The sequence below is a fragment of the Aedes albopictus genome, chromosome 1, assembly GCF_035046485.1.
Source record: "Aedes albopictus strain Foshan chromosome 1, AalbF5, whole genome shotgun sequence".
NCBI classification, from domain to species: domain Eukaryota; kingdom Metazoa; phylum Arthropoda; class Insecta; order Diptera; family Culicidae; genus Aedes; species Aedes albopictus.
The window spans coordinates 300,812,359-300,839,035 of NC_085136.1; the positions used below are offsets into that span (position 1 = coordinate 300,812,359).

Here is a 26,677-nt window from a genome sequence, read left to right on the forward strand (position 1 = left end):
AGACCAACCTCTAAAGTCTGAATCAAATGATAGAGTTCACCTCAGTTTATGCAACCCATCTCACATTTGTAATGATCTAGATAGATCTAGATCACAGAACAACCTTTCCGTACGGAGCGTTATCGGAGCTGAATTTTCAAAGCAAAACAAAATACCACCACATGCACCATGTCCCTCTTGCTCACTTCTTCTCTTATATATTTTGTATGCGTGTCAAACGTCAAAAACAAAAATAAAACCCACAAACGAAGCGCAGACAGACGGCTGCCTAAACTGAAGCAAGCGCGGAGTGTGCAGTGCAGTGCGGACGACGGAGAGTGATAATTATAAATACGCAACATTTACTGTTGGTTGGAAATTTTCATCTCATATCCGAACCCAAATGTAGAGTAATATCACACCGAGCGGGAACACACTCTCCTTGAGGCGCGCACGTTGCATTGACGAATGCAACCACCACCGTTCACCACTGAGGCTGCCGGCTAGGAGGAACGAACGGGGGTTCGACTCAAATTTCACCGTCGTCGTCGATTACACGGCGGGTTCGGTCGTCATCGCCACCTCTCCAGGCAGACCAGTCCAGTGACTGAGCTTGAGCTAGGCGGAAATGGCGGCTCTGCCACCGCGTAAAAATCCTACGCCAACGAAAATCTCCAAGCAACATCTCACTCCGCTGCAGATCCTGCTCCAGATGGGCTTCCCGAAGCATAGGGCGTAAGTGTTTTTGCGCCTCAATCTCAGGTGAAAGTGAAAGCCTTCTGACCTCTTTTCCTACTTTCCGAAGGGAGAAGGCGCTGGCGGCGACCGGAAATCGTGGCGTGCAGCTGGCCTCCGATTGGTTGTTGGCCCATGTCAACGATCCGTCGCTGGACGAGTGTTCGCCACGGGAGTACATCCTGTACGCTTGCCCGACGGGACCGTTTCTGCAGCAGTTGGAGAACTTCTGGACGCAATCGCGGGAACTGTGCGGCTGGAATGGAGCGCACAACTTCACGCCGCATATCACGCTGGTTTCGTTCTTCAAGGCGCCGGACGAGTGCGCTCCGCAGCTGTCGAAGGCGCTGAAGGAGCTGATGACGTTGCCGGGGGCGCTTATTGATCGACCGATCAGCTTGGAGCTGTACACCAGTCCGAACTTTATGGGCTTTTTTGTTGTGGAGGATGATGCAAACTATCTGAAGCGGTTGGCGCTGCAGTACGTCAAGGAAGTGTCCCATTCGAGTAAGTGTTACGTTTTATGTAGATCTTGACATCTGGGAGTGGACTAATTCTTTAAGGTGGGATCAAGGTGAATCATTACAGAATTAATCCATGATATCAATGGTACAGTAAAGTGACCCAAAATAGGCCAAATCTGGAATTTCAAATCTTACCCTGAAATGAAAGTTTTAGCAGTCAATATGTAGAGGAAGCTCTCGACTGAGGAATCAGGAAACCTGGGACGATTTTTTGGCTTGACAGTCGCAATTGCATTCAAACGATCAGATATTCTCCATCATCCGACGTTTCGATGTTTATTAGGGTAGGTAATCAAAAGTTGAACCAAATTGCGGCTTTCCGAAGTAGCGCAAATTTTGAGTGATTTTTTCTCCCACATGGAAATAATTTACTATGGCAAAATCTTATGTATATGAAAGTCACGGGTATAAGCTTTCTGTTAAGTGGTAAAAAGTTTGTATTTGCACCGAATTTCATTGAAAAATTCGATTATTCGTCAACAATGATTTTAATCTTAATTTGAACCATCGTAATCATAATTTGAACCAATTTTAATCTTTATTTGAACTACTGGCGGCAGCAGCTCGAGCATCTCCCACAACAGCCAATTTCGTGCTGAACAATAGAAAAACACATGGATTTGCTAATTCCCATAACAACTTTTCATTAGGCAGTGGAATTTCAACTAAGGATCCCGACTAGATGAACATAACAAGAATATGTCATAATTATATCTTAATGTGATATAACTAACAAGTTATGTTATAATTTTGTTACGACATGGACTGTTTACTAATTTTTCAAACTAAATTTAAACAAAATATATTATAATCTTTTATAACTTATTTTGTTACAAATAAATCAGAACAAACTCTGTTATAACTTTGTTGTTTTTGCAACTGAACAAAATGATCAGTTAAAAAAATAACATAATTATACCAGAATATGAAATAATTTAAATTTTTAACTATTTTACAAAAAATGAGAAATTTGATTATGTATTTGTTTTTTTTTTTCATTGCTTGTAGAGCAAAAGGTCGATGGATAGCAGATAAAAGATAAAAAAGATGCTTATAAGACCAAGCCCACTCATGGGCTCAATCAAGCGTTTTAACGTTAAGTAGAGCCCCGAACAAAGAAGCGAACCGCACCGGTCGCTGCTAAGTAGGGCTCGAAAGCGAAAAGTTTACGTACGGTTCGTAGCAGGGCTTAGAATATAGAGACACGCAAAGTACGGTCTCTATCCGTAGGCTCGTGCGCTCTCTCGCGTTTAGCTCTCTGGGTAGCGTAAAGAGGAGACGAAAGAACATGAGTATAGATTTGTTGCCAGGTGTATAGTTTCTAGAGAATGATTATCTTGTTTTGTATAGGTAGGATTTTATTTTAGTTTGCATCAAATATTTGAAATTTTCAACCAATCAATATCATAGATCGTTACACGAATAACAAAACAAATGGTCTGACATAGAATTGTGATAGAGTGACAATACAAACGCAGAAAAATAATAGGTTTAAATTGACAAGCTTTGCTTAAGTATGTTATGAATAAAGTTTTCGCTTCTTCGCCAATTTTAGGATCATGCATATCGAAAATGTATTGATTTTCTCTTAAAAATAGTTATGATTGCTCATAATCGCACCTTTAGTTTTTTATTCGGCCGATCGTTTCGAAACTAATATTTGAAGAAATGTATAGTGATTCAGTGAGTTTTGCTGTTTTAACACGTACATGTTTGAGCCGGGTTTTCTACGCAGCAAGTAAAGCTTAGTTTCGCACATTTAGAAAAATGTCTAAATAAATAACTCGCGAAGTTCGTTCCGACAAGTTTCAAAATTATCGTCATCCGACGCAGATTCCGGTGAGAAGATGTGCGTATTTTCTAACCCGAAAAGAAACTATTTGACGGTAATAAGTGACCACAAGGTTTTCTTTCTTCACTTTCCGGGCTGAGATCCTCCGCTTTGAAAGAGCTGTGCCTCGCGTTTCGTTTTGTCGTGTATATTTCAAAAAGGCAAAAGAGTTTTGGTTTGATTGCTGTTTTTGAAAATGGTGGTCGTCAGTGGGTGGGTTATTAAATATAAATTTAAAAATATAAATTAAATAAACGAGACATTAGGAAGAAAGTTTGCGAAATGGGTAACTTCACCGTCCACGCATCCTTCCTTCCCTGTAAATTCGAGAAGTACCTTGCCGAAATAAAATATTCTGTACTCTAAGTATTTCGAAGAATCATCTTTGCGCGTAAATACAACGCAGTAGACCAGGCCGCTTTGATGCATGTGTCATATCACTGATATGCTGCAAGCATCAGTATTGACAAGAAAAGTAACACGATTGCTTTCCAGGGTGATTCCGCGTATGTATGAGATTAGATAAGAGTAGTTACGATTTTTCAAAGATGCATTGGCTGTACCTAACTCAACTCAGATATCATAGAAACACTACAGTTATTTCTTTATGTAAAAACTAAATCATACTGATAAAAATCTTAAAAAATGTAGTCGAGCTGCCAAGTTTCACCAATTAAAATAGGCGGTGTGCAGGACTGCCATATTGTAGGTTCCTCGTTATAGAAAAAACAAGGCGTTGGATGTTAAAATACAACAATTGTTGTATGAAGTGCCAAAAAGGAGAGTGGGCTCATTATGTACTTTGACAAATACGCAGTCTACTTCAAGCGCATAGAATCTGCTTCCAACAAAATATTCACCAGCATTCAAAAGATCGCAATATATATTAAGATTTGCGAGTGATGCTTTGTAACTAAAAGGTTGTGACTGAGTATAGAATTAGCTGATGTTAAAATACACGTTAATGAAAAAAGGTTGCGCAAACTTATCGCACACTGTTAGAAGACAGCTTCTACTATGACCAGGATTCAAGAATCTTGACCTACGCGAAGTTGTAAAGCAGACAACTACGTTATAAATGTGTTGGAAATTCAAGGGATGTAATTATTCAATAAACCTAATTATTAAAAAAGATGCTCATAATCTCAAATTCAGATAAATTTCTTGCGAGAAAGGCAACATGAATATTGAAGAGATGAATATTATTTTAGATAAAAATTCAACCTACAAGTCATACAGTAAGCAACAAACATATAATTTAAAAAAAGGTTGCTTGAATTCCGGGATTAAATACAATCATAAATTATTGAGAAAATGATATCTTCAAACGCACCAAAACTGGTACAAATCTCCAAGGGAATTATTTATTTGAATTCATTTTTTACTAACAGTTTTCAGTCTTATCCAAAACCCCATCTTTCATAATATGAGCACAAATTATTATACTGAATAAGATTTGCAGTAATTCCATTGAAATACACAAAATATTGCGATGATTTACAGAAGTGCAAAAAACCGATGGTACGGAGAGAATAGAGACCACCGGTGCGCAAAGGCGACCGATCATTATTTTACTCACATGGAAACGAACGACCGGTGCGAAAATGGGTGGATAACGAAATTAAAAATCGTTAACGACGTGCTGTTGCGTGTGTAGTATTAAGCCCACGGGTGGGCTTGGTCTAAGGAAACAGCTTTATTCTGTGTAATTGAAAAATTTAAGTAAAAAACATTCAATTGCTGTTGAGTGGCTGCAGTTTTGCTTGTTTTTTATTGCGTACAATGCCAGAAGCGTATCCGGCTACCCTCAAAACTGAAAAGTACTGAATTTTTTTCAACTTTAAACCGATTTAAGTAAACTTCGACTCGTTTAACCGTTATGTGTCCGACAAACTTTTTGCTTTTTTCTGCACCGTGCTTTAATTTTTAATTTTCATTCGCCTTTACCAATGAGGCTATCACAGCACTTGAAGTGAGGGATGAAAGAAGCTTTACTGGTTCTACGCTGAGGTTCTACGTATTGCCAGTTTCCCTATTCCCCCATCTCTTGTTTGTCAGTCGCAGGACAAAAATAGACAGAGATTTGAATGCAAGATCAAACAATGAACTCTCTCTCTTACCAACAGCGCTATCGCGGTGCGCAGACATGCGCACTGAAACACTAATAACAGTGGTGGCGTTCGCATGGCCCGTCGTCGTTTTTTTCTTTCAAGGAACTAAGAGAACGACGAAAAAGTTGCTAGTCGACTATTTATGATTGAGCTTCGTCATGGGGTGCATTTTGGCGGCGACAAAGATTCTTTCCGGACGGAGATGATTTTTATTTTATTTTTTGTTTTGTTCGCGCTGCGAGAACGGCGATTATACACGAACCTATGTACGTGAGCGAAGGTAAAATGTGGCTTTGTTTTAATTGATCACAATTATATCATATGCCGATATGATTACTTCTGCAGATGCTGTTTAGTTTTGTTCTGTTTTAGATTATTTTTAGTAATGAAAAAAGATATTTATGATATAATGTCAAACAATATATGGTCGAATAATAATAGATCGAAAGAAAAAAGTTGTAATAGACAAATGCAATCATCAATTGAGCAGAACTGTCTGTATACATAGTTGACATTTTTATTGATTAGAATTATTTAGTAGGTACCACATTTGCTATCTCCACGCTCACTAACATTCATTACTTCATAATACATAGTCTGTTCGGTACTTCTTGACGTTATAATTAGAAGTTGGAATAGCAGTACTGTTAAAATGACATATAAATCCAACTGTTTACTCAATTTTGAGATTAAAAAAACTCATGTGCAGATGTATCACTTTTTGAAGCTAAAATTTTACTTAACCTATAAGAATTGGGAATCGTAGAAAAGTGATAGGATTTTGCCAACGTAACGGGACTGGGATATTGAAAGAAGGAAATAAATACTTAGATAAACATATCAATAGCTATGATGCTATATTTACTCAAAAACTCAAATTAAAGCAATGAATAAAATAAAAAAATACGGAAGAGTCTGATGAAATTTCTAGAAGTTGCAATGTCTTTATTTTTTACTTCATAGTATGAAACAGCAGTCAATAAACTAGAGAAGGTATACTATGTAATGGTTATATCTGCGATAAATTTTCTCCGATTTTGACAATATTGATCTCATTGTCTAGAGTTATTTTTTCCATCTAAAACAAATCCTACTGAACCGATCTGGTCATCGTGGGTTAAGGAAACCCCGAATTGCCATACGCGTGGAATTTTCCATAGACCAGCTGCAATAGCATATCTGCCCAGCCTAGGCCCAAAGTATTGACTTCAAAGTAATCATTACTAAGCATGTTTCAAGAGACCATGTCTTTTCAATACGCCAACTCCAACAATGACGATATTAGAATAGTGGAGCTTAGAAGCAAAGGGGTGTAAGTTACAAAAACCCATACTTTCGAGTAAATGAACTTTGAAGTTTTTCACCAGTTTTTCATCCCCTTCAAAATGTATGGAGTTTCAATATCAACCCAATTTTCTCTGATTACTGTATTTTTTCTAATCATCATAAAAATAATCTTTAAAATGTTCCTGAAAGCTTGAAATCTGAAGATTTTTTTATATGCTCAGCTCAAACTCGACAAAATGGTCACTTACACCTCTTTGCATCTGGGCCCCTCAATAGCATAAAAACATGTTCCAGAAAATTTGGACTTTTAGGAATACCGCGTAATCCAATCGTTCTATTCGCATAACCAATAAATAAAAAAAAATATTTCTTATTCAAACGAGTCGAAGTTCACTTAAATCGGTTCAAAGTTGAAAAAAATATGAGTACTTTTCAGCTTTGAGGGTAGCCGGATACGCTTCCGGCATTCGACGCAATAAAAAAACAAGCAAAACTGCAGCCCCTCAACAGCAATTGAATGTTTTTTCATAAATTTTTCAATTACATGGAATAAAGCTGTTTCCTTATAAGCATTTTTTGATCTTTTACCTGCAATCATCGACCTTTTGCTCTACAAGCAATGAAAAAAACGAATACATAATTAAATTTCTCATTTTTTTGTAATATAGCTAAAAATTAAAATAGTTTCATATTCTGATATAATTATGTTATTTTTTCAACTGATCATTTTGTTCAGTTGCAAAAATAACAAAGTTATAACAGAGTTTGTTCTGATTTATTTGTAACAAAACTAGTTACAAAAAATTATAATATATTTTGTTATAATTTAGTTTGAAAAAGTAATAAACAGTCCATGTCATAACAAAATTATAACATAATTTGTTAGTTATATCACATTAAGATATAATTATGATATATTCTTGTTATGTTCATCTAGTCGGGCTCATCTGTAAAGGCGACTGAATATTTACGATGGGAGGATTGGTGATTCAAATTCCGTCCGGTTTTGTAAGTTTTACACTCGAAAGTTTTTTTATGTGACGTATTATTTTCTAAAAATAGAATAACACACTTTAAATAATTACCCAAAAAATGAGTATAAAAATTTAATTTTCACCCAATTTGATTTTTACCCTAATTGAAAATATCAAACTGCATTATAATTTTGATATATTTTATCAAAAACTTAGAACAGAGCTTGATATATTTTTGATGAATTTGTAACGAACTCTGATACACTTTTGATAGAACCCTTTTGATTTTTAGTTAGAATTTTTGTTATTTTAACAACATCCTGTATCTAAATTATAACTACCTATGTTAGAAAAAATCTGTATAACATAATAACATATTATGATATAATTTTGTTATGATCGCCTAGTCGGGATGTTCTTAACTCTTCAGGAACTTGGAAACTAAATTTGGAATTTTTCATCCCCCAAGAGTAAACAAAACAACCACTAGCGCAGTCTCCAGGCCAACACTGGAAACTCGCGCCCGTTTACTAGTTCAAATTTAGATTACAAATGGTTCAACTTGTTGTTCGATTCTACGATAAATAAGCTTTCAGTTGACGTGTTCACATATTGCTTGTGATACAATGCATGAGCTGTACGAGTGCACCGAAAATGAGCTTTCTCTGGGGGGAAATGGGTGAAATCACAGTGATTTTTCAATTGCCTGTTTTCCATGACAAAAACGCTTTTTTCAATGCTTTTAAAGCCCATGTTATCAGGTTATATTACGGAAAGCTGTTTAACATCTTTTTCGGAACAATATTTGCCTAAAAAGTACGTCGTTTTAATGAATTTAGAAATGGTTTAAATTAAGATTACAATTTGACTAGTTCAAAGTTTGATTTCTTACCCTACATCTTCTTCAGGGAATAAGAAGTGTTAATCGCTTTCGATCTGAAAAGCTTTGTGGGAGCATTATCCGTCCAAAACAATCATTTAAAAACGTTGGGATCCACTTCTTGAACACTAGTAATTTGCCGAATTCGGCGTACACTTCTAACAACACTACCAACGCCCAATTGGTTTAAGCTAACATTAAGCTAACATTCTAAGAAAAATGACTACTAAAACTTTCTTTTCTGGTTTTGAAACTTGAGACATTATTTTCTATTATAGCTTGAGCCCCTTCATTGCTACAGTCATTCCATGCCAAAAGGGACTCAAATAGCTTTGCAGAACTTCTCTAGGTTGACCATAATGCATTGTATACTGTATTCTATCATTCTTCATTAAAACTCTATTGTTCTATCTCACTCGCTCAATCAGTAATCAGCGACACCTACGAACAGCTAGACGCGCTAGTAACCTGTTTTCCGTGGTGTGGGGGAGTAACATCAGCCCGTTGTATTCCGCGTAGCAGCCGATGTAAGCATTTTGGGAACCGGGTGGCTATGGGAGTAGAACATCCACATCTCAGTTTCATTTCTTTCTTCTTATAGGACAGCCCATCTACTCTGTTGTGTATGATTTCGTCTTCCTTCCACTTCTCCTTAACCATAGCGCTCGACCTCAGTATTTAGTTCAGTCTTGTGCCGCACACGTAGACGCTCCTCACAAAATGAAAATTCTGTTAGTATATTTTTTTATTTCTTCCGAGTTTTATTACAAAATTGGTGCTTTTTAACTACATTTTACGACGTCGATGAATCGTACTAATTTTGCATGCTTAAAAGTTCAACAGTTCTAATGTTTACACTAAACACAGATTGCCGACTCTGTGTGGAAAATTCGGTAACAAAATTATCGTTTAACTTCGACCAAAATTTGACTAACATCAAATATTCCTACTAGAATCGGTGATCTGTTGTTTAGTGTGCAGCGAATATTTTAATAATCGTTTACAATTTTAGCGATATCGTTGGAACCGCATGTCAAGTCGTTGCACCTAACGTTGGCATACCAGTTCCCAACGGCTCAGTTTAACGCACTGAAGCAACTGGTGGAAAATCTGGACAGCTCCAGCACTGGAGCAAATTGGGAGTTGCGGCTGTATTCGCGAGATGCACGACTGGCGACCAAGCAGGTGAGTAACGGATATTGCCATCAATGATGCCCTTAAAGAACTTAAAACTGAAGATAGCTTTGTCTCGGCACAAAAATATGACCCAAGTTCCCATTTTTTTTTCTACAACAGTGTGGTTTTAGGTGTGATTTGACTTTCAACCGTAGTTTATTAAAATTTTATATTGAAAATTTCAAGGTACTGTCACCCAAGATACCAAGTAAAACCAAACAGTTGCATCGAGAGTGTTCGATCTCTCAACTCCATGGTGGCAGTAATGACGCTACCTATCTTCTGTGTGGATGATCCAATGCAATGACTACGATGACGGGGACTTCCACTGTGGACCGACGACAGTAGACATTCTTCGCTAGCGTTTTTAACATGAAATTTGACATCGATTTCAAATCCAGACGTGTAGCACAACCTCCGTCACATACTGTACCACCATCGTTCTGCCTGATCATTGACAGATTGCCAAGAATCAGGCAGAACTGAATCCAGCTGCCGCCGAACAAGTCGTAGAAGGCTTCTTCGTCGACAATGTGCTGTGTGGCGCAACGGATGTGAAATCTTCTGTAATTTTCGTCAGCAAGTCACCAATATGCTTGAATCCACAAGAGTAGCCATGAAGAAATAGGCATTAAACACTCAGGAAGTGTTGCAGGGTGTTCCACTGATTGGACGAGCTTCTCCACGTGTAGAATGAGCAACCGCCGATACAAGGTAGAACTAACACTACCCGCTGCTATCCTAACCAAGTGCAAAGCGATGCCGTACGCGTACATTACTTAGGTATTCGAACCTCTGGTGCCAGTTTTAGCAAATGCCAAGCTTTTCATACGGCTGAAGCAGGACAGTATTTATTGTGAGTGAGATTCTCGGTTGCCAGAAAAACTTCAGCAAAAACGTTGCGGCACTCCTACACAAAATGCCATCGCCAAGCAAGCACCCTGTGCCGCTCTTTTGGCAACGCAACTCTACAAGAAGATCGAAGCAACTCTGAAGATCATACCTACAGCCTATTTCTGGTCAGAATCCAGTACCGTGCTGCAGTGGGTGTGCACTTCTTCAACCCACGGAAAGATTCAGAACACCACATCCAACGGCCACGGGAGCTATATCACTGGCTCCAAAATTCTCCAGTTGGGATTTCTCGCAGATCTTGCAGACAACCTGAGTTGTTATTGTTTGTGACGAGGCTCGACTTGGCTTTCCCTGGCTCCGGACTGCTGGTCCATGATCATGATCAACCAAGCAAACTCTTCCGCGACGTCCGAGGAAAGACACAACAGCCCCTTTGTGACGATGACTGAGCGTAAACAACATTCTGTGGAAACTTATTGTCTCGTTATTTCCGCTACAAAAAGCCATGTCGTGTAGCAACATTATGAAGTTACTATCTGCACTGTATGAACGAGCGCCGTGCCGTCACCACTGCCACTGCGTTAAGCTTCAGCAATGAATTAACTACATCGGCTGTTTTCCTACTCTCCGCATCGACCAATGTGGCGCTAGCTTCTATGCGCGAAAAATCGCTAAAAGTAAATCGCAAAAATATTGTATGGCGAATAGCATCTTAAGGCAAATTTATCGAAGTGGAATACATTATTCGAAAAATATTTGGTAGTGGTTGTGCACAATAGTGACTACTATTAAGCCTACCAAATATTTTTTTCAGTAAAAGCTTTCTATATCAAGTAATTCAAGTTTAGATGCTTTTCACCATGACCATGACTCCGACCACTATCTGGTGATGGTCAAACTGCGCCCAAAACTCTCCGTCATCAACAATGTACGGTACCGGCGACCGCCACGGTACAACCTAGAGCGACTGAAGCAACCGGATGTCGCCTCAGCATACGCGCAGAATCTCGAAGCCGCGTTGCCAGACGAGGGCGAGCTCGATGAGGCCCCTCTAGAGGACTGCTGGAATACAGTGAAAGCAGCCATCAACGACGCAGCCGAGAGCACCATCGGGTACGTGGAACAGAATCGACGGAACGAATGGTTCGACGAAGAGTGCAGAACGGTTTTGGAGGAGAAGAACGCAGCGAGGGCGGTAATGCTGCAGCAAGGGACTCGACAGAACGTGGAACGTTACAAACAGAAGCGGAAACAGCAGACCCGCCTCTTTCGGGAGAAAAAGCGCCGCCTGGAAGAAGCGGAGTGTGAAGAAATGGAACTGCTGTGCCGTTCCCAAGAAACACGGAAGTTCTATCAGAAGCTCAACGCATCCCGCAACGGCTTCGTGCCGCGAGCCGAAATATGCAGGGATAAAGACGGAGGCCTCTTGACGGACGGACGTGAGGTGATCGAAAGGTGGAAGCAGCACTTCGATCAGCACCTGAACGGCGTGGAGAACGTAGGCACGGGAGCCCATGGCAACGGAGGAAACTGTAGTGGATAAAGCATCTTGGTAACAAATAAATGAAAGCGAGCGATTCGTTTCGGTGTATACTTCAAAGTTTCCTCGGGGATCACCTTAACTAATCGGAAAACCGAACGAATAGAAATGAGTGATAATTAGAGAGAAAACAAATACTGCTCTGAATGGGTACAATGGGTGAGAGAAAGTATAACAGTTCAACATGAAAACGAAGTTGATCCACGCGCTTTTAGTACGGCAAGAAGAAGTGAGCGAAAGGAAAGCCTTCGTCGCATAATACGACCCGAGAGCGATCGGCGGGGTATGCCCGGCATTCTTGTGAGCACCGCTCTCCCCATGCCACCGACACGACGTACAGTACTGAGTGTAGAGCTGTTCGGGGTGAGTCGTACCTGTTCGTACATTCGCGCGCTTCTTACACCGAACCAGAAACGCCCGAGAGTGATACCGACGGGGCGATGGTGTGGCGGTTTGAGAGCGGGTGCGAGTGAGTGAGAAACGTCCAGCATTGGGTTGTGTAGAATTGCTCTCGGATTTGAAAAGCAGTGGGGTTCGCGATAGCTGAAGCCGAAGTCGATCGTCATTCTGTTGGCTATTGTTAAGACGACAGCACGTTTTTCGGATTCGCGGGTGCTTTTTGAAAAGTGGAAATTTTCTGCTTGGCGGGTGCATTGGAAAAGTGGTGGATCGGCGTTTTCTATATTCCGATTTGGAGCTTCGAAAGCCAAATTTCCTAATTTGCGGAAAATGGCCAGTAAGCGGCACGACAGGTATGAATAAAAAAAAGTTTTCGATTATGTAGTGTTGGTGTATCCATCCATCCCACTACAGAAACGACGACGCCAATGCAGCGGAGAACGGAAATGAACGAACTCCCACGCTGATGGAAGTTAAGGATGCCATTCACCAGCTCAAAACCAACAAAGCAGCTGGTAAGGATGGTATCGCAGCTGAACTCATCAAGATGGGCCCAGAAAAGTTGGCTACCTGTCTGCATCGGCTGATAGTCAGGATCTGGGAAACCGAACAGCTACCGGAGGAGTGGAAGGAAGGGGAAATCTGCCCCATTCACAAGAAAGGCGACCATTTGGAATGTGAGAACTTCAGAGCGATCACAATTTTGAATGCTGCCTACAAAGTGCTATCCCAGATCATCTTCCGTCGTCTGTCACCTAAAATGAATGAGTTCGTGGGAAGTTATCAAGCCGGCTTCATCGACGGCCGGTCGACAACGGACCAGATCTTTACCGTACGGCAAATCCTCCAGAAATGCCGTGAATACCAGGTCCCAACGCATCACCTGTTCATCGACTTCAAAGCGGCATACGACAGTATCGACCGCGCAGAGCTATGGAGAATCATGGACGCAAACGGCTTTCCTGGGAAGCTGACTAGACTGATTAAAGCAACGATGGACGGTGTGCAAAACTGCGTAAGGGTTTCGGGTGAACTATCCAGCTCATTCGAATCTCGCCGGGGACTGCGACAAGGTGACGGACTCTCATGTCTACTCTTCAACATCGCTCTGGAAGGTGTGATGCGACGAGCCGGGCTCAACAGCCGGGGAACGATTTTCACAAAATCCGGCCAATTTGTGTGCTTTGCGGACGACATGGACATTATAGCTAGAACATTTGGAACGGTGGCAGAACTGTACACCCGCCTGAAACGCGAAGCAGCAAAGGTCGGACTGGTGGTGAATGCCTCAAAAACAAAGTAGGCGGAACCGAACACCACCGGATCCGTCTGGGTAGTAATGTTACGATAGACGGGGATACTTTCGAGGTGGTGGAGGAATTCGTCTACCTCGGATCCTTACTGACGGCTGACAACAACGTGAGCCGTGAAATTCGGAGGCGCATCATCAGCGGAAGTCGGGCCTACTACGGGCTCCAGAAGAAACTGCGGTCGAAAAAGATTCACCCACGCACCAAATGCACCATGTACAAAACGCTAATAAGACCGGGGATCCTCTACGGGCACGAGACATGGACCATGCTCGAGGAGGACCTGCAAGCACTCGGAGTTTTCGAGCGACGCGTGCTAAGAACGATCTTCGGCGGTGTGCAGGAGAACGGTGTGTGGCGGAGAAGGATAAACCACGAGCTCGCTGCACTTTACGGCGAACCCAGCATCCAGAAGGTGGCCAAAGCCGGAAGGATACGGTGGGCAGGGCATGTTGCAAGAATGCCGGACAACAACCCTGCAAAGCTGGTGTTTGCAACTGATCCGGTTGGCACAAGAAGGCGTGGAGCGCAGAGAGCACGATAAGCGGACCAGGTGGAGCGTGACTTGGCGAGCATTGGGCGCGACCGAGGATGGAGAGCGGCAGCCACGAACCGAGTATTGTGGCGTACTATTGTTGATTATGTCTTGTCTTAATGATGTTGAACAAATAAATGTATGTATGTATGCTTTTCACCATACAAAATAAAATGGATTTACTCCTGCTGATCAACTGTGGGTCTGCGCCAAGCGGGTAGTCCATTAATCGAAACCTCCGCCTGTTCCATACCTCACCATGAGCTTTAACACGATGAACCTCTTCTCTGCCGATTCGCACAGTCAGTACGAAAAATGTGCTGATGTGTTCTCGGACCAAGCAAACAGCCACTGTCTGTCTGCTCTGCCAGTTACCAGTTACCACATAATTCTAATGTAGGGCTGCATCCTGCTAGCCACCCTCCGCCAGAAGTTCTTGGCGGCAGAGGTCTTGTGAAGTCCGTCTTCCACCAATGCTACACTTGTTTGCGATCTGAGCCTACTCTAGTCAAGCAGAGCACAGCCGATCTGACGGTCTGACGGTCTAGTGAGTTTCCCGACCCTTGAAAAATATGGCATAGACCATCGAAACGTCGGGCGTAGAGAACATATGTCGTTAATTGCACTCCGTAGACTGCAAGGCCGAAAGAAACCCTCAAGTTGATACCAACCTCCACAGAGCTGTGTGATGCACCTCTAAGGATATACCTACAATACAACACTCCTTCTCAGGCCCGTGCACAGAAGTGGCCCCAATGGAGGGGTTTTTCCCAATTTCGGCAAAAGGCGGAGGGGCGCCTAGTGTGTCAAACGTCGGTAATGGGGTGGGGTTGGGGGTTTAACAAACAACCCCCCCCCCCCTCCGGCCCCCCTTGTGCACGGGCTTGCTCCTCCTCATCACGCACTCAGATCCGACGCGTCCTGAGCTCCACCTGGCCACCGTACTCCTCTAGCCTATCGAGCTCCTCCTTTGCAACCGAGCTACCCAGACTCCTCCTGGCTTCAAACATATTCTGCTACCAGGCTCCTGGCCCCAAGCTACGTCTGCTACTAAGAGGCTACCAAGCCCATCCTGGCTCAGAGCGTCTTCCGCCCCAAGTACCTTCTGCCATCCAGCCCCAGCGTCCACGATCGGCCAGCACCCCATGTTCCAGCTCAGATCCCACACGGCTATCAATCCTCACTGAGTGTTGGTCCCCCTCACCGCATCACGGTATCTAAACGAATATTGGCACCAGGCCTCATCGCATCTTGATACCTCATCGGATATTGGCCTCCTCATCGTATCTTGGATACCCCATCTTGGTCTCCTTGCTTCCCGAACAACCACCTCTTGAGATGAGGTTTGCAGTGGAAAGAAAGTCAGAGTTCAATTTAATAACGAAAAACTAAAGATTTATTAACACAACGATGCGTACACAGCGAGTACACATTTTGGAATAACAAAATGGCGCACCATGCGTAGCCAGCTGTAAAAACAAAATTAGGCTGGTACAATTATTAGGTTGGCGGATTCGAATGTTCCGGTGGACAAATTCAACGACCAGAACTAAGCGATCTGGAAGTTTAAGATGCGACTTTTGTTGACGCGGGAGAAAGTGTTGGATGTGGTGACAAAACCTAAGCTGGTTATTGCGGATGCAGCCTGAGTCGAAAATGACGAATTCACGTGCATGATTCACGTCGTTGATAACGTTGCGGATCCTAGACGACGGGGACATGGCGGAACATCTCATACAGATGACGGCGTTGCGGATTCGTTTGTCTGCTTTGGTTATGAAAGACCACTGGTTCGTGGCTCTGATGCTGTCCTGCCTGCCGGAGTCCTACGGCGAATTGATCATGGTGCCCGTCTTGGCTCTTCCTGGCTCAGAATGGTTGGCCCATGACCATCACCAACCAAGCAAACTCTCCTGCCTTCAGTCTACACTCAATCGGATATGATCTTGAATAGGATGACAAAGTATAGGCGATACCCCCTGTTTCCAGGAGCAATTCAGGGGGTCCCAGTGAGTTCTATGGGGTCTCATGAGAGCTTCAGAGGGCCTCAGGGGTGTTTTAGAGAGTATCAGGGACATTTCTGGGGGACTCAGGAGGCCCCGCCTAAGAGCCACCAACTCGCCATCTTCCAACCCATAATTGTCAAACTAGACCTCATCTGCAGCGGCGAGCGCTCGGAAACGTCCAGCAACGCCCCGGTACTTACCACTGCAGGCTTGATAAACCTCCTCGAAATCAAAAGAGTTTTGCAACATGCTCTAGAGCGGTGTTTTGCTTTTGCCTCGTCGCGAGGGAGCGAACGAACCCCAAACAGAGAGGCAATAAAAACTGAGCGAGGAAGAGGGGAACAAAAACAGAGCCGATGATTATTTCGGGTTTTTGAGTGCGATTTTCGCCTCTTTGTATGGGAGTGGAACTCGCGAGAGCTTTTTGAGTGTGAGTGGACGTGAAAAACATAACAAGCAATTATGAGTGTTGGACGAACTCCTCGCTGCGGGGCAAGCTCGCGCTCGGTGCTATTGAGGATTTGCGTTGTGATTTCCAGGGTTGTGCAGTTTCAGGATGGTCAATGTCGAATGACACTCGCTCTAACCATCACTTCATACGACAAACGCAGTCCATCAAAACATAATCGATTCACGCAAAAGCCACTCAAGCCAACCCTCGTTCAATGCAGAGTCAACCATATCCAACAGCAGCGATCGTCTCTTGTTTTCGAACCACACGATGAAACACCGAAGCGAGTTTTTGTTCTACGCTTTGCATTCTATTCATAGGGCGTGCTATGTTTGTGTTTGCTGCGCCATGTAATACTACTTAACAAATTGACCTTCATCCTGGCATTTTCAGACGAGAGTCACCCAGCAGTGAGTGACATAGCTCTGCGTCGGAACGACTGTTAAGAAGCGTTCGGCTACTCAAGAGATTTGCAGAGAAAGAGCGTGGCGGCGGCAGCCACCGTATCAATGCGTTCGTCTCGAATGTGTTCGTTAGTAACATAAAGACGGTCGGCTGTAGCGTTGATGGAGGAAGAAGGGCAATGTTGATGTTGCGGCTTTTTTGTGTTATGATGGTGATAATGCACAAGACTGGTGATTTCTGAGTTTTATTTTTACTCCTCAGAAAATCGCCGAAAATCGCTTCCTCATTTTCTCGCGAGGGAGTTTCTGTCAAGCCTGCATACCAGAACAACTATCTTTACCACAAACTAGCCCATATCAGTAGTAAGAGCCCAATAAACTTCAGAAACCAATATTCAAGAATTCCTTTCGTTGATGATATTGACCGTCTTGGCCCTTCCTGTCTTCGAATGGTTTCTCCATGACTATCATCAACCAAGTAAACTCTCCCGTCTTCAATCTACACTTAATGGGATATGACTTTTAATAGGGTGACAAAGTACAGGGATGCCTTCTGTTTCCAGGAGCAATCCAGTAAGTTCTATGGGCTCTCAGAAGCGCACACAATTTCCACAGTTCCTCGTAGAGAGAATTTCAAAGAGTTCCAAGGGTCTTTTGAGCATTTCAAGGGGTTCTATGGGGTCAAAAGGGGTTCCACAGGGTCTAGAGGGAGCTTCAGGTGGTCTCGAGGGCGTTCAATAGGTCTAGGGGGCGTCTCAGAGGGGCTCAGGATGTTTTAGGATGGTACCTGGAAGCCTCAGGAGCGTTTCAGAAGGCCTCAAGTTACCTGGAGATCCAAGGTTTATGGGATTTCAGGGAGGTTCTAGGTGATCTCTGGGGCTCATCAATGAAGTCATCATACTATTTACCTGAAATCCCCGTAATCACTGAAACGCAATTGAAATGCGTCGAAACGGCCCTGAAACCTCCATAATTCCATTGAAGTGTCCTTAACCCTCCAGCGATCGCGCTGTTGTATTTTGTACAACACGTTGAAAAAATCTCGTTTTTTGTACTCAGCATTAGTGTGGTGCTGACGCAGGTAGTCAACCGCGCGAGTTACGGAAAGTTAAAATCCCCGTAATTTTCACCCTTATCTCACTCTTGAAAGGTTCCTGAACCCCCCTGAAACGGCCCTGAAAACCTATTGAAGCACTCTTGAAGTGCTTCGGAACACCAAAGAAACCTCCACGATCCCATTGAAACGCTCTTGAAATCATCATAAATAATTTGAAAACCCCCTGAAACGCCTTTAAAAAGCTCTGAAAACCCCCTGAAACGCATCTGAAAACCTTCTAGTAGCGTTCATGCAATCAAACGCCCCAAAAATTTCTCGGGGCGCCTCTAAAGAATTCCTGAAATCCACTGAAAGTCTCTTAAATGACTCGGAAATACCTTGAAACGCTCAAGTGAACCCCCTGAATCGTTCTGTAAACTCTTTGAAGCGTCTTTGAAACCTCCGTAATCCCATTGAAACGCAAAAGAATCCCGTCGGAACAACCTTCAAAAGGCTTTCAAAATCCCCTGAAACAACCCCCTGAAATGCCCCTTGGAACGCCCTTTTTCGGGCTCTGGAGCTCTGGGTACTTTCTGGAAATTCCTTTGACCTCACTCAAATGCCCAAGGGCAAGGCCTGTGCTGGCGAACTAGGTTTTCTTATGGGAGCCCTAACTCTAACTTTATTTCTGCACAAAATTCCTTATTTTTTCGCCCTTAGCTCATGGCTTAAGATGTTCCACTAAGGGAATAAGGGAATAATGGCTGTCTAAGACTTTTAGAGAGTTTGTTCATTCTTTTGGTGGACTTTTAGTGGTGTAAGCGTCTTCCAGAACTCAATTGAGTTTAGGTCATCGAATTTACAAACGTCATCAATCTGATATGTATTGGAGTCCTTCTGAGTAGCCCCCAAAAATTCCTAGAAAACACTTGAAATCCCCTAAAACACTTTGAAACACCACGCCACCGCCCTGAAACACCCTTGAAACTCTTCTGAAACTCTCCTGAAAGTCTCCGAACCTTTTAAAATCTGCGAAAACGCCCTGAATTGTCTGGACGCCTAATTAAAACCGTCTGAAACACGGTGAATGCCTTTGAAGCTCCAAAAGCTTTCAGAAACCCCACTGAAACGCATTGTAACACCTTTGAATCTTCTTGAAGCTCACCTTACAATCAGAGAAGACCCTGAAGCTCACTTGAAAGCCAGTGAAGTAACCTAAGGTACATGGAACACCTCTGAAACACTCTGGCACGCCCTGACCACATTGAAACATCTTGAAACTCATCTTCCGAAACCTCGGGAAGCTCACCTGAAGGCCTGTAAAGCCCCCAAAAATCGCCAAAACTGACTGCAATACTTCAAAATGACTTAAAACGCCTCTGAAACGCCTCTAAAATGTTCCTGCTACTTACCCAAAACACCTGAAGCTCACCTGAAAGGCTGCGTGAAATTCTATCGATCCCCCGGGAACCCTTCCGAAACTCTTCGAAGCCTTATTAAATCCCCTTAAAACGCCACTTTAAAACCCTCCTGAAAGCCTCTGAGCCCTTTAAATCCTACAGGTACACCCTGAAACTTTTTTACCCCTTCTGAAACTCCTCTGGTCTTGAAACGTATCTGAAGTCTCATTAAACCCCACTGCAACACCTTTACAAACCACTAAAAATCCCTGAAACATCCCCTAAAGCCCTTCTGAATCGCCTGGAAACGCCTCTGATATTTTTATGCGGTCCGTGTAGATGTGAAAAAATACTATTTAGACGTTTCAGGAATTCCAGGATGTTTCAGGTAGGCTTTAATGAGTGTTTCAATGCGTCTCAGGGAATTTCAAGTGGTTACAGGACGATTTAGGAAGGTTTCAGGTGCGTTTGAAGCGGTTTCAATATGTTTAAGATGGACTTTTAGGAACCGTCCAAGTAGTTACAGGATGTTTCAGAGAGATTTCGGATGTGTTTCATGAGTTTTCAACGATATCGGAAGGTCTTATGTGCGTTACAGGGGTCCGAGAGGGTATTAGAGGGATATCTGTGGCACATCAGGAAGTTTCAGAGGATTTTCGGTGGGTTTCAGAGGTTACATGGGCGTTTTCATGGGGTCCGAGTAGGTTTAGGGGAATGTTTGATATATTTCAAGCAGTTTCAGAGGATTGTCCGCGTGTTTCAGAGGCGTTGAAAAGGTGTTTTCGGGGGTTTCGGAGGGATTTAGGTGCGTTATTACGGAGGGATATTACGGTGATTTCTTCAGAGAAGCTTCAGAGTAATTTCGGCGGGTTACAAAGACGTTATAGAGGCATTTTTGAGGGTTCCAGGGGAACTCAGATACGTTACAGGAGGTTAAGAGAATTTCAGGAAGTTTTTAAGGATTTTCAGTCGGTTTCGCCTTGAAACACCCCTAAAAGCCCACCTAAAACATCCGGTAACCCCTGATGCCTCCTCAAATCCCATCAAACGCCTCTGAATCCACCCTGAAACATCCTCTAACTAAATCTTGAAACCCCCCGAAACCCCCAGAAACTCCCTGCACGCATCTGAAACGTCCCTGAAACGTACTGTAACCTCTTGAAACGCCCGGAAACGCATTGAAACACCCGTAAAAGCCCACCTGGAACACCCTGAAACCCCTTAATACGCATCTGAAAACTTCCATAAACGTCATGTAACCCCTTGAAACTTCCTTAAAGACCCTCTGAATCATCCTGGAACCTCCTGAAATCCCCTGAAACACCTCCGAAACCTCCTTTAAACGGGCCGTAACCCATTGAAACGCCTCAGAAACGTCCCTAAAAGCCCCTTAAAACATTCTAGAACTCTCTGAAACTTACAGTCTTCACATCTACTTGCAATTCAGATAACCAATGCACAAAGCTAGGCACAACACCACCGATCGCGCTGAATTTCATCTCATTTGTTAGGAGCCACCGTGGAACCAAAAATGCTACAATTTGAGAAAACAATCACAATCACTCACCCTAATATATTTCTTCCGATTCCAGGTCCACAAAGTCCTGTACCCACACACGCCCCGCGAACCGGATGAACTGGAACTTCGCATAGGTGACTACATCTACCTAAGCTCCGAAGCCATCCAAAACTCCTCCGACGGATGGGTCGAAGGCATTTCCTGGCTAACCGGCACCACCGGATACCTTCCGGAGAACTACACCGAGCGGACCGCGGAGTCCGATGCATGGACCATGCACCGTACCGTGCAGCTATGCGATCCCATAACTCCAGATTTGGGCGAACAACCTTCCGATATGGTAGATGGGATAGCCGGTTTCAACCGGTCAGCGACGATACACGAGAATCACGATATTGAGTCACTCGAAACGGGTAAGCAATTTCGGTTTCAATGATTCGGCGTTATTTGCGCGGTTTGATAAGATAACGCGCGCGCGTCAAAATATAAAGTGTTATTTCACGATCACGCTTTCAGTATCAGTAGGTCACGGTGAAGTGCAGACGCAACAACAGCTAGTGGAGATGTCACAGGTGGACGCCAGATCGAAGGAAGACGCCGTGTCGGCGGAGAAGTTGTACGAGCTGATGAAGAAACGCACCGCCCAGTCGGTGATTGGTGGCAGCAGTGCCGGCGAGGAGTCGAAGGAAAACTCGGTGGCCAAGGACGATGGCGCCGCGGGAAGACGGATCTACGTGCTGCGACATGGCGAGCGGATTGATTTTACTTTTGGAACGTGGATTCCGTACTGTTTTGACCAAACCGGGAACTACATCCGGAAGGATCTGAACATGCCAAAGTCTTTACCTCAGAGGTGGGTTAGAGTGTTTGTTTGCGCGGTAACTTGAAGTGAAATGTGTGATAATTCTATTTGTAGAATAAGTGCCCAATGGAAGCGAGATTCGCCGTTGACCAACATGGGTCTGTATCAGGCTCGGCTGACGGGTGAAGGGATGAGAGACGCTGGTGTCCGAATCGATCACGTGTACAGTTCACCGTCCTTCCGTTGCATTCAGACCACTACGTCAATACTGGAAGGCCTTGGTCTGAAGGACAGTCATCCGATTCACGTGGAACCGGGGCTATTCGAGTGGTTGGCATGGTACCAAGAGGGACTGCCGGAGTGGATGTCCAAGGAGGAACTGGTTGCGGCCGACTACAACATCGTACTAGACTATGAACCTCTCACCAAGGAGGACGATCTCAAGGCAAGACTGCAGGAAGGTTTGGAAGAGTTCTACCAGCGGAACTCGTCCGTTACAGAGTATTTGATCAACAATACAAGTGAGTGTTCAAAAATGTCAATCATTCCAAGAAGTTCACTGACAATACGATTTTCTTCTAGGCGGGAACATTCTGATCGTAGGTCACGCAACGACCCTGGACACCTGCACGCGACACATTGTGGGTGAAAAGCTACGCTCAACGAACGACATGAGCCGCATTATGCAAAAAGTTCCTTACTGCAGTATGGCTGTGATCGAGTCGGAGGACGGTCTCGGCGATTGGAGGCTGGTGGAGCCACCGTGCGATCCCGTCACCCATACCAACAACAACCGGTTCGATTGGAAGATTCTTGCCTAGAGGAAAGGGGAGAATCGCGGCGGCAATCTTCCATGAACAAATTAGCAGTCAAGGAAGGAAAGAAGGAACGAAGGAGGTTCCATAAATCTGTCGACATGCACGTGTTTGACGGTGGACAGAGGACATCCGCGTGTTTTCGAACTTATCTAATAATTAACAAATTACTCTCGTCGAATAGATTGTGGTGGTGTTCCATGAGCATGATTAAAATGACGTAGGATTAGTTTCGGTAAATTGTATAGGTATGTTTCTTTTAAAGTTCGCTAGGCTTTCAAAATCAGTACTTCGGGTTTACAAGTATAACCCACTTATCTTGTAGGAAGAGTTCTCTAAACTTCCAGATGCAGTTCTTCCGGAAACCCTGCCAATTCATTTTCTGTTTTGAGTCCTGTGGGACTCAGAGATCTTCTGGGCAGAATCTTGGGGCTGTCTAGTTTAAGCCATCTGGACTTTCAGTTGAAATTCTTCGGGCTTCTAGACGGAGTTCAATGGACTTCCAGACGAGGTCTTATGGACTTCCTGGCGGATTCTAGACGAAGTCCTCTGGGCTTCCAGAGGAAGTATCCTAGGCTTCTGAATGAATTCCTCTGGGCTTTCAGACGAAGTCCTCTGGACTTCCGGATGAAGTCCTCTGGGATTCCTGACGATGTTCTCTGGGCTTCAAGACGGCGTCATCTGGGTTTCCAGACGAAGTCCTCTGGGCATCCAGACGAAATCCTCTGGGCTTCCATACGACGTCCTCTGGGTTTCCCGATGAAATCCTCTGCGCTTCTAAACCATGTCCTCTGGGCTTCCAGACGAAATCCTCTGGGCTTCCAGACGAAGTCCTCAGGGCTTCCAGACGAAGTTCTCTGGGCTTCCAGGCAAAGTTCTCTGTGCATCCAGACGAAATCCTGCGGGCTTCCAGACGAAATCCTCTGGGCTTCCAGACGAAGTCCGCTGGGCTTCCTGGTGAAATCCTCTGCGCTTCCAGGCGATGTCTTCTGGGCTTTCAGACGAAATCCTCTGGCCATCTAGACGAAATCCCCTGGGCTTCCAGACGAAGTCCTCTGGATTTCCTGATGATATCCTCTGCGCTTCCAGACAAAGTTCTCTGGGCCTCCATACAAAGTGCTCTGGGCTTCCGGAAGAAGTCCTTTGGGTTTCCAGACGAAGTTCTCTGGGTTTCAAGACGAAGTCCTCTAGGTTTCCAGAAGAAGTTCTCAGGGATTCCAGACAAAGTTCTCTGGGCTTCCAGACGAAGTCTCCTGGCTTCCGGATAAAGTCCTCTGGGCTTCAAGACGAAGTCCTCTAGGCTTCCGCACGAAGTTCTCTGGGTTTTCAGGCGAAGTCCTCTGGGTTTCCAGACGAAGTTTTCTGGGCTTTCAGACGAAGCTCTCTGGGTTCTCTGGGCCTCCAGACAAAGTCCTCTGGGATTCCGGACAAAGTCATCTGGGTTTCCAGACGAAATCTTCTGGGCTTCCAGATGAAGTCCTCTGGGATTCCAGTCGAAGTCCTCTGGGATTCCAGACAAAGTTCTCTGGGCTTCCAGATGAAGCCTCCTGGACTTCCGGATAAAGTTCTCTGGGTTTTCAGACGAAGTCCTGCGGGCTTCCAAATAAAGTCCTCTGGGTTTCCAGACGAAGTCCTCTGGGCTTTCAGACGAAGCTGTCTGTGTTCTCTGGGCTTCATGATGGCGTCCTATGGGTTTCCTGAAGCTCTGTCCTCTGGGCTTCCAGACGAAGTCCTCTGGGCTTCCAGATAAAGTCCTCTGGGTTTCCAGATGCTGTGATGTGGGCTTTCAGACGAAGTCCTCTGGGTTTTCAGACAAAGTTCTCTGGGTTCTCTGGGTTTCCAGACGAAGTTCTCCGGGCTTCAAGACGGCGTCCTCTGGGTTTCCAGAAGAAGTCCTCTGGGCTTTCGGACGAATTCCTCTGGGTTTCCAGACGAAGTTCTCTGGGCTTCAAGACGAAGTCCTCTGGGTTTCCAGACGAAGTTCTCAGGGATTCCAGACAAAGTTCTCTGGGCTTCCAGACGAAGTCTCCTTGGCTTCCGGATAAAGTCCTCTGGGCTTCCGGATAAAGTCCTCTGGGCTTTCAGACGGCGTCCTCTGCAGAAGTTCTCCGGGCTTCAAGACGGCGTCTTCTGGGTTTCCAGACGAAGTCCTCTGGGCTTCAAGACGGTGTTCTATGGGTTCCCAGACGAAGTTCTCACAGATTCCAGTCAAAGTTCTCTGCGCTTCCAGACGAAGTCTCCTGGGCTTCCGGATAAAGTCTTCTGGGCTTCCGGATAAAGTCCTCTGGGCTTTCAGACGGCGTCCTCTCCAGAAGTTCTTCGGGCTTCAAGACGGCGTCCTCTGGGTTTCCAGACGAAGTCCTCTGGGCTTCCAGATAATGTCCTCTGGGTTTCCAGATGAAGTGATGTGGGCTTTCAGACGAAGTCCTCTGGGCTTCCAGACGAAGTCCTCTGGGCTTCCAGATAAAGTCCTCTGGGTTTCCAGATGAAGTGATGTGGGCTTTCAGACAAAGTTCTCTGGGTTCTCAGGGTTTCCAGACGAAGTTCTCCGGGCTTCAAGACGGCGTCCTCTGGGTTTTCAGAAGAAGTCCTCTGGGCTTCAAGACGAAGTCCTCTGGGTTTCCAGACGAAGTTCTCAGGGATTCCAGACAAAGTTCTCTGGGCTTCCAGACGAAGTCTCCTGGGCTTCCGGATAAAGTCCTCTGGGCTTCCGGATAAAGTCCTCTGGGCTTTCAGACGGTGTCCTCTCCAGAAGTTCTCCGGGCTTCAAGACGGCGTCTTCTGGGTTTCCAGACGAAGTCCTCTGGGCTTCAAGACGGTGTCCTATGGGTTTGCAGACGAAGTTCTCAGAGATTGCAGACAAAGTTCTCTGCGCTTCCAGACGAAGTCTCCTGGGCTTCCGGATAAAGCCCTCTGAGCTTTCAGACGAAGTCCTCTGGGTTTCCAGACGAAGTTCTCAGGGATTCCAGACAAAGTTCTCTGGGCTTCCAGACGAAGTCTCCTGGGCTTCCGGATAAAGTCCTCTGGGCTTCCGGATAAAGTCCTCTGGGCTTTCAGACGGCGTCCTCTGCAGAAGTTCTCCGGGCTTCAAGACGGCGTCTTCTGGGTTTCCAGACGAAGTCCTCTGGGCTTCAAGACGGTGTTCTATGGGTTCCCAGACGAAGTTCTCACAGATTCCAGACAAAGTTCTCTGCGCTTCCAGACGAAGTCCTCTGGGCTTCCAGATAAAGTCCTCTGGGTTTCCAGATGCTGTGATGTGGGCTTTCAGACGAAGTCCTCTGGGTTTTCAGACAAAGTTCTCTGGGTTCTCTGGGTTTCCAGACGAAGTTCTCCGGGCTTCAAGACGGCGTCCTCTGGGTTTCCAGAAGAAGTCCTCTGGGCTTTCGGACGAATTCCTCTGGGTTTCCAGACGAAGTTCTCTGGGCTTCAAGACGAAGTCCTCTGGGTTTCCAGACGAAGTTCTCAGGGATTCCAGACAAAGTTCTCTGGGCTTCCAGACGAAGTCTCCTTGGCTTCCGGATAAAGTCCTCTGGGCTTCCGGATAAAGTCCTCTGGGCTTTCAGACGGCGTCCTCTGCAGAAGTTCTCCGGGCTTCAAGACGGCGTCTTCTGGGTTTCCAGACGAAGTCCTCTGGGCTTCAAGACGGTGTTCTATGGGTTCCCAGACGAAGTTCTCACAGATTCCAGACAAAGTTCTCTGCGCTTCCAGACGAAGTCTCCTGGGCTTCCGGATAAAGTCTTCTGGGCTTCCGGATAAAGTCCTCTGGGCTTTCAGACGGCGTCCTCTCCAGAAGTTCTTCGGGCTTCAAGACGGCGTCCTCTGGGTTTCCAGACGAAGTCCTCTGGGCTTCCAGATAATGTCCTCTGGGTTTCCAGATGAAGTGATGTGGGCTTTCAGACGAAGTCCTCTGGGCTTCCAGACGAAGTCCTCTGGGCTTCCAGATAAAGTCCTTTGGGTTTCCAGATGAAGTGATGTGGGCTTTCAGACAAAGTTCTCTGGGTTCTCAGGGTTTCCAGACGAAGTTCTCCGGGCTTCAAGACGGCGTCCTCTGGGTTTCCAGAAGAAGTCCTCTGGGTTTCAAGACGAAGTCCTCTGGGTTTCCAGACGA

At 44.8% G+C, this 26,677-nt stretch overlaps 1 protein-coding gene across 2 annotated transcripts; it reads left to right on the plus strand.

The window, feature by feature from the left end:
* The first annotated feature begins 237 nt into the window (after nt 1-237).
* Nucleotides 238-22,814, plus strand: LOC109408854 (ecdysteroid-phosphate phosphatase). 2 transcript variants are annotated; one of them, XM_019682224.3, is made up of 8 exons: nt 238-714; nt 785-1,221; nt 8,750-8,848; nt 9,334-9,506; nt 21,026-21,365; nt 21,469-21,805; nt 21,869-22,275; nt 22,337-22,814. In XM_019682224.3, exons 1-8 carry the CDS (start codon nt 608-610, stop codon nt 22,573-22,575), a joined length of 2,139 nt encoding a protein of 712 aa, XP_019537769.3. In that variant the 5' UTR covers nt 238-607; the 3' UTR covers nt 22,576-22,814. The 2 variants fall into 2 exon arrangements, with proteins under 2 accessions (XP_019537769.3, XP_029719627.2); XM_029863767.2 differs by lacking the exon at nt 8,750-8,848.
* The last annotated feature ends 3,863 nt before the right edge of the window (nt 22,815-26,677 follow it).